We start from the raw sequence: 14,487 nt of genomic DNA, 5'->3' as shown, positions 1-14,487 counted from the left end.
TCCCCGAGCTCATGGAACATCTCCCTGATTGGTTATATTTAGAGTGGCAATTGATGTCCCCATTACGACTGTTTCATAAGTTGAGTATCAGATTACCCAGATATGTTAAGGACAATAGTATTATATTTGACACCTGGAAAACTTTAAAATTTATTAATAAATTAACAGATGTTCCGGTAGAGAAATCCACTTATCAATCTTTGTGGTTAAACTCCAAGATTCAAATAGGCGGATCTGGGGTCACCTGGAAGCACTGGATGCAGGCAGGCATTCATACACTAGATGATGTTCTATCAAATGGGAAAATGATTTTTCACGACTGCAACAAACATTTGATATTGCAGTCTCAAAATTATAAGTGGTTGCAGTTGAAGCAAGCCATTCAAAAGGGGTTCCCTGATTGGCAAAATCTAAAAAATTATTACAGCTTGCAGGTCCTATGCTTCCAGATAGATTCATTAGAGCATCAGGCTGCCCGGTGGTATAAATTAATATCTGATTTCTTGAAAAAAAAACCAAAAAATGGTCTTAGAGACATTTGGAGTATTGAGATTAAGCAGTATATTTCTGCATCTCAATGGCCACGAATTTGGTAGATGAGATGTACAGTGTCAGCATCTATGAGACAAACATGTTTTTTTCTGATATATAGATCTTTTTGGACCCCTGTTAGGTTACACAAGTTAGGCAGTTCTAAACCTAATAGATGCTGGCATTGTCATCTGAACATAGGGATACTGGATCGTCTATTGTTCTATTGTCCTTTGATACTTAACTTTTGGAGGTCAATATGGGGTACGATTAACAACATATTAGAATCATCAATTCCATTGATGTATGAGGCGGTCATATGTGGAACGTTATTACATGTTAAACCCCCTATGGATCGTTATAAATGCCGCCTTTTTCTTGTCATGACCTGGATAGCCATGGAAACCCAAAATTAGAAGAACTATGATGCCTAAATTTTCCTTTCTGATTGGCAAATTTGTGCTCCAGCTATAGATATGAAAAAATGAATGCCGATAGTTTGGGGCACAGTAATTTATTTAAGCTGTCCTAATTTGACTTTTGAGTATGTCCAACTGGGGTGGGAGGAAGGTGGGAGGCTATTTTTAATCTGAATAGGGAAGGTTATTGGGATAGTCTATGTTTCTGTGTTTTATTGAATAATCATTGGGTGGGGGGGGGGTGCGGGGGAAAAAATGGTTGGTTATGCATATTTGTAAGTTGAATGTGCTTTTATTAACTTATTATATGATATATATTTGTGTATTGCACTTCTAAAGTTTAGAAAATCAATAAAGAATTAAAAAAAAAAAAGAAGAACAAAAGTGATGGGATATCTAGACTCAATCAGTGCTGATGTGATCCTTCTGCAGGAGACCCACCTAAGTTTTTCCGGCTCGCGTAGAATGGAAAATAATAAATTTAAACTTATAGTTTCCTCACCAGCTATGAAAAAGAAAAATGGATTAGCCATCCTATTAAGAAATTCCTTTCCTGCCAACGTAATTAAACAATCTAATGATAATCAAGGCAGGTGGGCAGCTATTGAACTATCTATCAATAACAATATTTATTTCATATTGAACCTGTACGCTCTTAATGCTGACACTCCTGAATTCTTCGATGAAGTGGCTACAGAAATAGCAAATTCTGCACAAAAATATATTATAGGAGGCGATTTTAACCTGGTGCAAGATGGAGTACTTGACAGACACATGACAATTCTTATGCAATCCGCCTTGAACTGCAAGGTAATGGTGGAATAGAAATCACTAATGTAATGTAATATAATATGAAAATCATAGATATCAAAAAATCCTTTAATTTACTAGATCCTTGGAGGTTATTGTACCCTAAAGATAAGGACTTTAACTTTTTCTCCCATCCGCATAACAGCTATTCGCGTATTGATTTCTTCTTAATCTCTTCCCAATTAATTCAATATATCACAAAACCTGCTATTCTCTGTAGAACAATATCTGACCATTCAGCCGTCTCTCTTCATTTGCACAATATAATATCTACCTCTACAAAACCTCCTTGGAGATTTAATTCCTTACTTTTAAAACACAAAGAATTTATTTCATTCCTCCGGGGAAAAATTTCAGATTATTTTTCCCTGAATAAAGAATCTGATTATAAACCTGATATTTGGTGGGATGCTTTTAAAGCAACCATAAGGGGATACATCATTAGTTACTCTATAGATAAAAACAAGGAATGTAAAAAAATTAAATCAGATTTGGAATTAGACATAAAAAAATAGAGGATGAATATATACTATCTCCTATTCCTCAACTATATGCGAAACTTCAGGCTCTAAAATATACATTTAATAAGGCATTGACCTCAGCTTATGAATATTCAGAACTCAAGATTTTATGCAGAAAATAATAAAGCTAGTCATACGCTTGCACAGTATTTAAAATCCAAAATAAATACAATTAGGCCCTGATTCTCTAAAAGTGCGTCCCGATTTTAGGCAGCTGTAGGCGTCCTACAGCTGTCTAATCAGCCAATCGGGATGCACGTTTTTTTTTTTTAAATGCTCCCCAGGCAGGCCGCCTATATTGAAGGCGAGGCCCGCAAGACACCTAGGCCCTGATTCTGTATAGGACGCCTGGGAGAGGCGTCCTATTCAGAATCGGCCTAAACTAAACCCCGATTCTGTAACCGGCGTCCATGTTACAGACGCGGGTTAGAGAATCGGGTTAGATTAGACACGGCCCGCTACACTTATCGCGGCAAGGGATCTCTCTGCTGCTATAAGTATAGCGGGCCATGGCCCCCTGACCGATCACTGGCAGGAGGGTGCCCAAACCCTCCTGCCCGAAGACGCACCCCCCTCCCCGACACTACCGACCGCTCCCCCCCCCCGACACTACCGATCGCCCCCCCCGACAATATCGGTCGCTGGCAGGAGGGTGCCCAATCCCTCCTGCCCGAAGATGCACCCCCCCCCGGCGCTAACAACCCCCACTCCGCCAAACCTGTTCTTACAGATGGGTCTTGCACGTCGAGCAAGCAGGCATGCCTCGTCGAAATGAGGCGGGCCCGCCCCTTCCCGGCCCATCCCGCCAAAGCCTAAGGCCTGATTGGGCCAGGCTCTAGAAGCCTGGACCAATCAGGCCTTAGGAATAGCGGGTCCGCCCATCCCTACTAAGTCTAAGGTCTGATTGGCCAATCAGGCCTTAGATTAAGTGGGAATGGGCGGACCCGCTATGCCTAAGGCCTGATTGGTCCAGGCTTCTAGAGCCTGGGCCAATCAGGCCTTAGGCTTCGGCGGGATGGGCCGGGAAGGGGTGGGCCCGCCTCATTTCGACAAGGCGTGCCTGCTTGCTCGACGTGCAAGACCCATCTGTAAGAACAGGTTTGGTGGAGTGGGGGTTGTTAGCGCCGGGGGGGGTGCGTCTTCAGGCAGGAGGGATTGGGCACCCTCCTGCCAGCGACCGATATTGTCGGGGGGGGGATCGGTAATGTCGGGGGGGCGGTCGGTAGTGTCGGGGGGGGCGGTCGGTAGTGTCGGGGGGGGGGGTGCGTCTTCGGGCAGGAGGGTTTGGGCACCCTCCTGCCAGTGATCGGTCAGGGGCCACGGCCCGCTATACTTATAGCGGCAGAGAGATCCCTTGCCGCGATAAGTATAGCGGCCGCGTCTACTTACAATGTAGACCAGCATTTTGCTGGCCTACATTTTTAAGCTTCTCATCTACTAGGGAGACGCGTAGGGCCGCCTAGGTTCAGCCTAAGGCCCTTAGACGAGCTTAGGCATCTTGCGGGTCTCCCTAGGCTCCCGGAGGCGCCTTCAGGCCTGCCTGGGGAGCATTTTTTTTTTTTAAACGTGCATCCCGATTGGCTGATTAGACAGCTGTAGGACGTCTACAGCTGCCTAAAATCGGGACGCACTTTTAGAGAATCAGGGCCAAAGTCTCTAATATAGTTGATTCCCAGAATAATTCTTATTTCTCAGACACAGACATAGCTGGTCAGTTTCAAAAATGTTACGCACAACTCTTTTCTCCAGAAATACAGTTCTCTGAATCCATGTTTCATAACTTTACCAAGAATCTATTTCATCCCACCATTTCTAATGATCACAATGCTTTGTTGGTGGAGATATCCAAAAAGAAGAAATTCTTAAGGTTATAAAAGACCAGCCTAGGGGTAAGGCTCCAGGTAATGATGGGTTAAATATAGAATTCTATCACGCCTTTTCTGATCTTTTAATCCCAAAACTACAATATCTTTATGGAGCCATGAATTTGGATACTTCATGCAAGGGGTGTTTTCTAGATTCTACGGTTATAGTAATTCCAAAGCCTGATAGAGACCATTCCGGGGTAGAAAATTATAGGCCCATTTCATTAATAAATACAGAGAATAAGATATATGCTAAAATTGTAGCCAATAGATTGCAGGAAGTTCTTCCAACCTTGTTGTACAGATATCAGAGCAGATTTACAATCAATAGATATCCAAATGATAATTTGTGTCTTTTCTGGAATATCTTGGCCCATAAAGCTCATTCCAAGGATCCTATATTGACACTCTCATTGGATGCCGAAAAAGCTTTTGATAGGATAGAGTGGGACTATCTTTTTCATACCTTAACATGGTTTGGTTCTGATTAAAAATTCATTCAGATGGTCAAAGTTCTATATAATAATTCCCAAGCCTCTATCTTGGTCAACAGTCTATTATCAAGTTACTTTCCCCTTAAGAAAGGCACCAAACAAGGATTCCCACTTTCTCCTCTCCTTTTTAATCCAGCTTTAGAACCTTTAGCGATAGCTATTAGAGCAAACCAGTCTATCAAAGGTATATCTATTGATAATTCATCTTTTAAGCTTTCCATTTATGCATATGATATACTTGTATATACCATGTTGGATTCAATCCCTCATTTACTAACTTGTATCAATGATTTTTTTAGATTTTCTGGATATAAGATTAATTGGAGTAAATCAGCACTCCTTCCATTAACTCCATGTATACAAAAACATCATATCTCGCAATATCCTTTCAAATGGGAAGCTGAAAAGATCAAATATTTGGGCATTTGGTATAGCTCCTCTGTGGTTAAAACACTTCCTCTGAACTCTAATTATATTATTGAGTTAACCACTTCTATTTTACAGTCTTGGTCTCCTCTTTTTCTCTCCTGGTGGGGTAAAGCTGAGCCATTAAAATGGTTTTAGCATCCAAATTACATTTTCAGCACGATACCTTTACCATTTCCAGCCTCCTTATATAAGAAAGTGGACAGCCTTATTAGTAAGTTTCTTTGGAAAAGTAAAGTACCTAGAATAGCACTTCGTAAACTACAATTGCCTGAGATTAGAGGCGGGCTAATTTTCCCTATTTTTAAAAGATACCACTTAGCTTTTAGATTGGCTCAATGTCTAGGTTGGTTTTCAAACTCAAATGAATGGGATGTTCCAAGATGGAAGGTATTTGAAAAACTGCTTATCTCTCCTCTGCCTATACATCTAGTACCGTTCATGGATAAACTTCCATCTAATATATCCTTAAAGATCCTTAAGTCTTCAGCCTCTAATATTCTTACATTCTACAAATCTATAAATGGTAATTTTATGGAAGTACAATATATTCCCATATGGTTTAACAACGCCATTGATCCTCACAGTTTATCTGGGATTGAAGAAATTTGCAAATTAAGGAACATATGGGCTCTTTCTCAGGTAACTAGCTATTCAAGGTAAAATTATACCAATTCACGATTTGAAACAAACGATGGACCAATCTACTGTAGAGGCACATAACTGGCAAGAGATTTCAGGTTCTCTTAATTCTTTACTATCCCTATGTAGCAAAAGGGTACCTATTTCACCTAACTTCTCTAAGCTTATTCAAATCCTTTTAGAGGGGAGAAAAAGAGCATCCAAGGGGAAGGAGTAAAACGCGGACCTCACAGACCTGACAGACCTCGCGGATCTAAAACCGCACGTCCTTAAAAATCTGAAGTCCGTGTCCATGCCGCTTGTAGTTTCTGCCTCTTACAGACCTCTATGACATTTTAGCTCTGACGGATCCATCTCAGCATAGGGAGGGAAAAGTATTAGGATCCGTCAGCGCTAAAATCTCATAGAGGTCTGTCAGAGCCAGAGACTAGTGCTGGAGTGGCAGAGCAGAAGCCTTCTTATGTATGCCTGATCTTATTATTGCCGTTTTGCGCTCTGCTTATCCTTTAAGCCCGACATAGAATTTGGCTCTGACAGACCTCTATGAGATTTTAGCGCTGACGGATCCTAATACTTTTCCCTCCCTATGCTGATACGGATCCGTCAGAGCTAAAATGTCATTGAGGTCTGTAAGAGACAGAAACTGCAAGCGGCACGGACACGGACCTCAGATTTTTAAGGACGTGCGGTTTTAAATCCGCGAGGTCCGTCAGGTCCGTGAGGTCCACGTTTTACCCCTTCCCGCATCCAAGTTATATAAAATTATGCGAGAAGTGGAAAAGGAAGTGGTAATCCCCTTTGACGACCTCTGGGCTGAAGAATTGAATTTAATCCCAGATGAAGTAGACTGGAACTCCTTTTGGTCTCTATCAGCTCGGCCCACTATGTCAGCTTCAATTTGCCAATCTACATGGTTTTTTTTTCAGAGGGCCTACTTGACCCCTAATAAAATTGCCAAGTTTAAACTCTCAACATCATCAGGGAAGTGCTGGTCATGTAATTCTCAGCATGGCAATCTTATACATCTTCTTTTTGAGTGTCCTAATGTACATTTATTCTGGTCAAGCATTAGGCCGAAAATACTTTCTACAACTCATTTAGACAGTGGTATCTCTATCTCTTACAGCGTCATTATTTTGTGCTCCTCGTGCCCAGATATCTCGATCCCATCAAAGTACTTTAAAATATTTGACACGATTGCTCTGGCTATCCATCATATTGCCTGCAATTGGAAAGACAACTCCAATCTCAATTTTCACGAATGGTGGAATCACTTGTGTATGATTAGGAAATATGAAGAAATGATAGCTTTCAAATTTAATAACATTGTTAATTTCAGTCTGAAATGGGCCCCACTAGATGATTTTTGTAGAAACCTATTATAGTTAAATGAGACTTTTTTGTTTCTGATTAAAGATTCTGTAGCTCTTGTGTGTATTTTTGCTTTATTTTATGTTTACTTTAGTTTATTAGTATATGTTCTATTTTATGTATAAATTTGTATTAAGTTATTCGTTTTCCTTTATTTTTGATCGATATGTTTAATTTATGTATAAGATGTATTATTTGAAAAGTTAATAAAAATTATATTGAAAAAAAAAAAGAAGAAAAAGTATGTTTGTTCATTTGACATAAAATCTTAAAGGAAAGACTGAAAACAGAAGCATATCCCCCGTGGTTATGTTCCAGCAGCATTTGCTTTTTCAGGGCTTCAGGAGATGTCAGCAGTAACCAACAGGCTTTGCAAAGAAATTATTCCCCTAGAGCAGGAGTAGGAAACTCCGGTCCTCGAGAGCCATATTCCAGTCGGGTTTTCAGGATTTCCCCAATGAATATGCTTTGAAAGCAGTGCATGCAAATAGATCTCATGCACTGCTGGAATACGGCTCTCGAGGACCAGAGTTCCCTACCCCTGCCCTAGAGGAAGTGGAATTGAGACACCTTACAGTAGCCATAAAGGTGTTAGATAGAACATAGAAATCAGAATTGAGACATCCAGATCAAGATGTGTCAAATTCCAGTAGTATTTTAGAAAAGGTTCTGCCCGATGTTGAGCCTTTCCTAGAATATATCCAGATTTATTTATTTCTTTAATTAATTTTCTATCCCGTTGTCCCCAAAGAGCTCAGAATGGGTTATAGGTTTAACAAACATTATTTCCGATACAAGTTTTTATCCTAACTTGATACAAGTCAAGTTACCCTTGATGCCTGTGCAAACCAGTACGCATTCACAAACTATCAAACATGCACCTATGGGATGTACTTTTGGGAAAGAATGCATACTGTCCCCTGAATTCTATAAATGGCGCTTTTGAGTTGCTTGCTCAAGTTTCTGCACACGCCCAATTTGTGCATGCAACTTAATTGAATAATGAGCCAATTAGCGCTAATACTTGACTTCTTCACTTTTTGTGAAGTTCACAGCAGTGCCCTGTAAGGTGTCCCACTACTCTGTTGCCATGTCTGGGTGGCCAGTCCATCACAATGCTGGCCCCTCCCACATCCAAAAGGTCTTCTGGGCATTTGGGACTTGGATGAATTTTTGGTTGAGAATGCGGTATGAAGATAGACGACTTGGCGGTCTGGATGATCAAATGTATGGATGTCCATATAGACGATTCTATCTAGGGTCTAATATTAAAATACATGTCTATAGTATAAATGTTTTATTTATTGTTCTTCACTTATTAAATTATTTTAAAATGAATAAATATATATATATTTTTTTTAATATACATAATATACGATTTACTGGTTACAATTTGCTTTAGTTATCCTTACGGTGCAAGGTTTTCAGTTCAAGTCATGTCCTAATTTGACACACAGAAAGTTCTTTATTAACGAATCATTTGATATATCATTTGTCGATGCATTCTTTGTCTTACCTTTAGGATGTTCTCCTCACTTTTACATTTTTTAAATGTAGCATCACAATTGTTGTCAAAACTATTTCGTCTGCTCAAGTTTTGAATTAGCTAGAAGTCAGAACTGCAAAATCCCTCATTTACAATCTAGACTGTTCAGCTGCCAAACAGCAGAGGCATTCAGCAGTATCTTACAACTGAACCATGCACATTTAATTTAACTTACACATATATTGCAACCCTGCTTATGTAAATAGATTTTAGCTGCTGTTTATAGGGAAATAAACGGTATAGTTAATATGAAAGTGTAGCTTAAAGGTTAGAACCATACACGGAGAGTCAAGGAGATCAGGATTTAAATTAGAGAATGACACGGTGACAAAATTCATCACCGTTCCCGTCCCCGTCCCCATGGATAACCGCAGGAAATAATCCCATATCATTTTTTAGTGTCTATTTCAGCCTCAGTCCTTCTACACCAGCATTCTTCAAAGCAAAGCTTGTGGGTCAGTGGTTGTGGCCATTCATATTCTGATTCTTATGTGAGCCAAGGATAATAAAGCCATTGTGACACCACTGTGATGTGATTGGCTCTTAGGCACTGGTGGAATGAGGCATTATGACATCACAATATCTGCTCTGGATACCAGAGACTGTCATTCTGTAGTGTCTGTTTCAACCTCAGTCCTTCTACCCCAGCATTCTTCAACGCAAAGCTTGATGGTCAGTGGTTGTGGCCATTCATACTCTGATTCTTCCCTCTCTCCTTAATGAATGACATGAAGATGGTTTACCACGGTTATCCGCGGGGACGGGAACGGTGATGAATTTTGTCACCGTGTCATTCTCTAATTTAAATCCTATATCTCTCATTGCAACCCTAAGTCCTATTCTCTCAGGTACAAATTCAAGGGTTGATGGGGTGAATTTTTTTTTTTACAAGTGGGGCTTCATACAGAGAAACACATGAATTCTTGCAGTAATAAACTTTTCTGTGCCAAATGACATTACACGATGTGACACCCGCCCACGAGCCTTCTCCAGAGTAGCCCTCACTTTGCAATGCACTCACTATAAGGCTTCAATCAATGCAAGTCTATCTCTACATCCGGAAGTGAACACTCTGTTCTTTCCCCAACCCTTGAATAGAAGAAGCTCAACTAACTTGGTCCCCTATGTGATGATTTGGTGTAGGATGGGCTGGGGAGGGAATAAATGGGAACTCCACTAACTTGGAATGTGAGGATGTTACTGGACAGACTTTACAGTAGTTATCCTGTAAACAACAGGATGGTTGGATGGGCTGGAGTGACCTTAGATGGCAACTTCAGAAGTTTGAACCTAATATTATACCAGGTGGACTTCAGTCTATGGCCCAGAAATATCAAAAAAGAGACAAGTTAATTCAATCATGTATTTTTAATGAAATGAACTAATGGGCAGATTGGATGGACCGTTCAAGTCTTTCTTTATCTGCCGTGCTCGAATTAAAGAATGCCTGAATTAAAGAAGAAAGAGGAAGGAATATGAATCCCTCACTATGTATTCAGGTGACGCCACTAAAATGGTTATTCAGGCACAAGGAGGCAGATTTGCAATTCACTGATCAAAAAAGAAGGGTTTAGAAAGTTTTAATTAAGAAAAGAAACAAAAAGCCTTGCTATGTGAGCTATTTGTGTTCATTTTTCAGGAGTTCCCCATCTTTGTGAGTATTGTAGCTTCAGGAATGTATACTTTGGAGGAACGGCGGGAGATGGGAGATATGATAGAGAAATTTAAATGCCTACATGGCATAAATGGGCATGAGTCGAGTCTCTTTCATTTGAAAGGAAGCTCCAGAATGAGAGGGCATAGGATGACGTTAAGAGATGATAGGCTCAGAAAGGGTGGTAGATGTGTGGAATAGTCTCCCAGTAGAGGTAGTGGAGCCAAAGACTGTGTCTGAATTCGGGGAGGAGGAGATAGTAGATATTGTGGATGGGTAGACTGGATGGGCCATTTGGCTTTTATCTGCCATCATGTTTCTATGTCTCAATTAGATCTAATAATTTAGAAGTGTATATTGTATACCATAATGTCAGAGATAATGGCAGGAAGGAAAATTATCTTTAATAAGCAAGCAAGAGGAAAAAAAAACACCAAAAGGCAAACTAGTTCCTGTTCTGTCAACAACCTAGAGTCAATTAAGATCATCACTTGATACTTTTTTCACACTCTATATAATATACAATATACTTTTCAGCACTGAACAATGAACATTTGGCCTTCCATGGTAATAAGAGCAGAATAGTGTCCTATGATGTATGGAACAGCTGTAAATACGTTTAGCCAAATCATTACCATTGCTGAGCAATTCCAAAAGACCAAACAGAGCCACGATCTTAAATGCCTGCAATAATGAAAGAAAAAGATCTGTAATAACCATCACTTGTATTGCCTTACAGAAAAACAAATGTCTCTCTGGCTTAATAAATATTGCACAAACCAATATGAAGTAATATGCTAAAGATGTAATATTTACTCAGCAAGCAGATGTGCCCGTTAACGCAGCTATGTCTCTGCAAAAGTAGAACACCGCTGATGGGGGAATGAGCTTTAACCTTTTCAAATTTTTCTTTCCCCAATGTCGTCCCTTCAGATACCATGGGAGCCGAGATGAGGTTGAGCGAGAGCCCCCAGGAGACTGCAGTGATGCCACCAGCCGCAGCGGTCACGTCTGAACTGCCAAATAATACCACGAAGGCAGCCCTTCCCGAAGAAGGAAAGGGGGATAATTTCTCTCATTTTAAGGAGAAGTTTATGAATCAACTGAATAAAATTCCACGTAAGTGAAAAGGGGCCATCGACAGAATTAAAAACAAGTGACCAGTTCTTTTGAAAGCATTTGTATGTTTGTCCATATTGTTGGGTGTGAAAAAGAAGGCGCTCTACTGAAGACTATTAGTGACAAAAAAGAAATTTAACAAAAATCTGGAGGACTGGCCTAGTTAGAGCAGCTGCTTGTGATGCTGGGCAAGTTACTTAGGGCCAGATTCTGTAATAGGTAGGGTTATCAGATTTTACTTGCATAAAATCCAGCACAACTTAGAGGTAAAATAAAATGTCTTAACAGTAGCCCTTAGGGACATAGTTATCAAAGTTGGTTACCGTTACAATGCATCATGTAGTTGCCATGTCTATGAACTTGGGTAGGTGGAGAATTTTGAGAGCTATTAGAATATTCAGCACATACACAAAGTTTTCTTTACCGATCGCCCATGTTCCCTCTAAGCTGAGTGGGAGTCCTCCACCTACATTCCTGCCAGTGGGGGGTGCTATTTCACTATTACATTCTCAATAGTGAGGGACATACAAGCTCTGCAGAACTCTGAGGAATTAACACAGTGTTGAAACACCACCCTCTACTGGAAGCAATACATTTGGAGGACTCCCACTCAGCTTAGAGGGAACAGTGCCAACCACGTTATGCCTTATGAGCAGCTGTCATCTATTGAAACGTATGGCTATATTTATTAATTTATTACCATTACTCTCCTGCATTTCCTTCCTCCCTTTTCTGATTCTGGATTCCCCCACTTTTCCTCTCATCTCCGAGTACTTTTTCCTTTTATCCCCTCCATTTCTTACTCCTCTGCTTCTAACCTCTAAATCCCTTTTCCTTCTCTCATGGGATCTCCTCCCATTCCATAGAATCCTTCCCCATCCCTGTTTTCTAATCTCTCTTCAGAGTTCTAACTAGGTATTTCAGTGCCTTATGCAAGCAAGCGAATTGGTGTCCTTATGCTGTCGCTGTGATCCCTATTTTTCTCCCTAGTCCTCTATCTCCACTCGCTACAATCTAGAGGCAGAAATACAGCAGTCTTCCTGGTGTGCCATCTGTTACCTGCCCATGCTTACATTTTGCCTTTCTTCCCTTTCCAGCACTGATTAAGAAGATGACTTTTCCCAAATAAATGTTCTCGACACATATGAAATGTAAAAAAAAGAACGTATAATACATTTTTACAGTTTTTAAAATACTGTATATATATATACAAATGTGTTACAGAATTGCCATAGATTTTTTGAAAACTCTACCATAAATAAAGCTCCAAATGCATAAATAAATGGATAGATGTGATAAGCTTCAGTGCTTACTATGTTATCTATACCGCCTAATACAAGGGGGAGCTCCAAAACAGTTTGAAGAACAATGAGAGAGAGTTGACATGAAGTGAGACAACCACATTCAGAGCTCAGGTGAAAGCCATCTGCCACCTAGGGTGTCAGGTCAAAAGCGCGCCGGGACAAAGGCGCGCCCAGACAATTGAGCGCAGCGCGCGCCGCTCTAAATTACTGTTTTTAGCGCTCCAACGGGGGGGTGGGGTGGGGGGGAACCCCCCACTTTACTTAATAGAGATCGCACCGCGTTGTGAGGGCGTTGTAGGGGGTGTGGGGGGTTGTAACCCCCCACATTTTACTGAAAACTTCACTTTTTCCCTGTTTTTAGGGAAAAAGTTCAGTTTACAGTAAAATGTGGAGGGTTACAACCCCCCAAACCCCCCATAACGCCGGCGCGATGTCTATTAAGTAAACTGGAGAGATTCCCCAACAAAACCCCCCGTTGGAGCCCCTAAAAACTGTAATTTAGAGCAGCGCGGCGACGCACGCTGCGCTCAATTGTCGGCACGCGCTTTTGTCTTTCGTGCCGTTGTCTATGAACCGCCACCTAGAGCCAATTAGGATAACTGCTTTTAAACTCTAAAAAAAGCTAAAGTGAAACTCTCCAGAAAGAATAGGCAATCCCAGAGAAGCGGAATTCAGTGAGGCTTAAGACTCAGACCCCCCAAAGGAAACTAGGAACAATCAGGGAGAAATACTGTTGTGTTATGGAATTGTTTTTGGGAAGCTGATAAGAAGGCAAAATGTTTTGCCGCGCAAGCTCCTGACTAGAAGCCATAGCGCAGGCATTCTCAAACCCAGTCCTCAGGGCACAACAAGCCAATGTGGTTTTCAGGATATCCGCAATGAATATCCATGAAACAGATTTTCACACAGTGAAGGCAAAGCATGCACATTCATGGTGGGTATCCTGAAAACCAGGCCAGCCTGGTATGTCCCAAGGACTGGATTGAGAGTAGAGAATGACACAGGAACAAATTTTTCCGCTATAACTCATTTTCCCATCCCATTCCGGCAAGTTCTTTTCCTGTCCCATTCCTGCAAGTTCTGTCCTCATCTGCACAAGCCTCAAACACGTTAAAATCACAAGTGTTCGAGCTTATGTGGTTAAGGCAGAGCTTACAGGAATGGGACAGGGACAACAACAAAACTTGTGGGGACAGGACGGGGAAATTGAGTTCCTGTGGGGATGGAGAAAAATTTGTCCCCGTATCATTCTCTAGTTGAGAGCCCCTGCCATAAGCTGATCAAGGCAGGGGAAGTTATCCCTGATCAGATGAGCCAGCAGTGCTCCCTAAAGCCACAACTTTGGGGAGTCCTGCTGGTTCAGCTGATCAGGGGGAAATACCCCAGCTGCGATCAGTTGAGTGGCTATGGCATGGGACTCCCCCCCCCCCCCTGACATCGGCAGGAGGGATACCCACTCCCACCTTCCAGAACCCCCGAAGCACGCCCCCAAGCCGCAATAGGCAGGGGGGATGTCCACTCGCTCCTGCCTGCAGACCCCCCTGAACCCATTACCTGCCCCCATCAATACCCCCAATCCCCCACCCTGACATTCCCAAACTCCCTGAACTCATGACACCCCTTACCCGGCAATATTCCTGAACTCCACACCCCGACATCCCCCAAGCCCCCCCTGCCCCCATACCTTTTGCTGTATGGCCAGCCTGAGGGATGCCTACATCCTCCAACCAGCAGGCCCGCCTCATCACAATGGTGGGCCGTCCCCTTCCTGATGCATCTTAGGAT

The 14,487-nt window shown here is 41.6% G+C and overlaps 1 protein-coding gene across 1 annotated transcript in view; it reads left to right on the top strand.

Moving 5' to 3' along the window:
• The window catches only part of SYT1 (synaptotagmin 1), a 656,423-nt gene that overhangs the window by 398,508 nt on the left and 243,428 nt on the right, over positions 1-14,487 (top strand). The window contains exon 3 of the mRNA XM_033951677.1: positions 11,213-11,398. Coding sequence (XP_033807568.1) covers positions 11,218-11,398 — 181 coding nt within the window. The 5' untranslated portion in view covers positions 11,213-11,217. The remainder of the gene's footprint in view (positions 1-11,212; positions 11,399-14,487) is intronic.

Source organism: Geotrypetes seraphini, chromosome 7, assembly GCF_902459505.1.
Source record: "Geotrypetes seraphini chromosome 7, aGeoSer1.1, whole genome shotgun sequence".
Classification (NCBI taxonomy): domain Eukaryota; kingdom Metazoa; phylum Chordata; class Amphibia; order Gymnophiona; family Dermophiidae; genus Geotrypetes; species Geotrypetes seraphini.
Note: the sequence above shows the minus strand (reverse complement) of the source record. Positions and strands in the feature narration are given on the sequence as shown.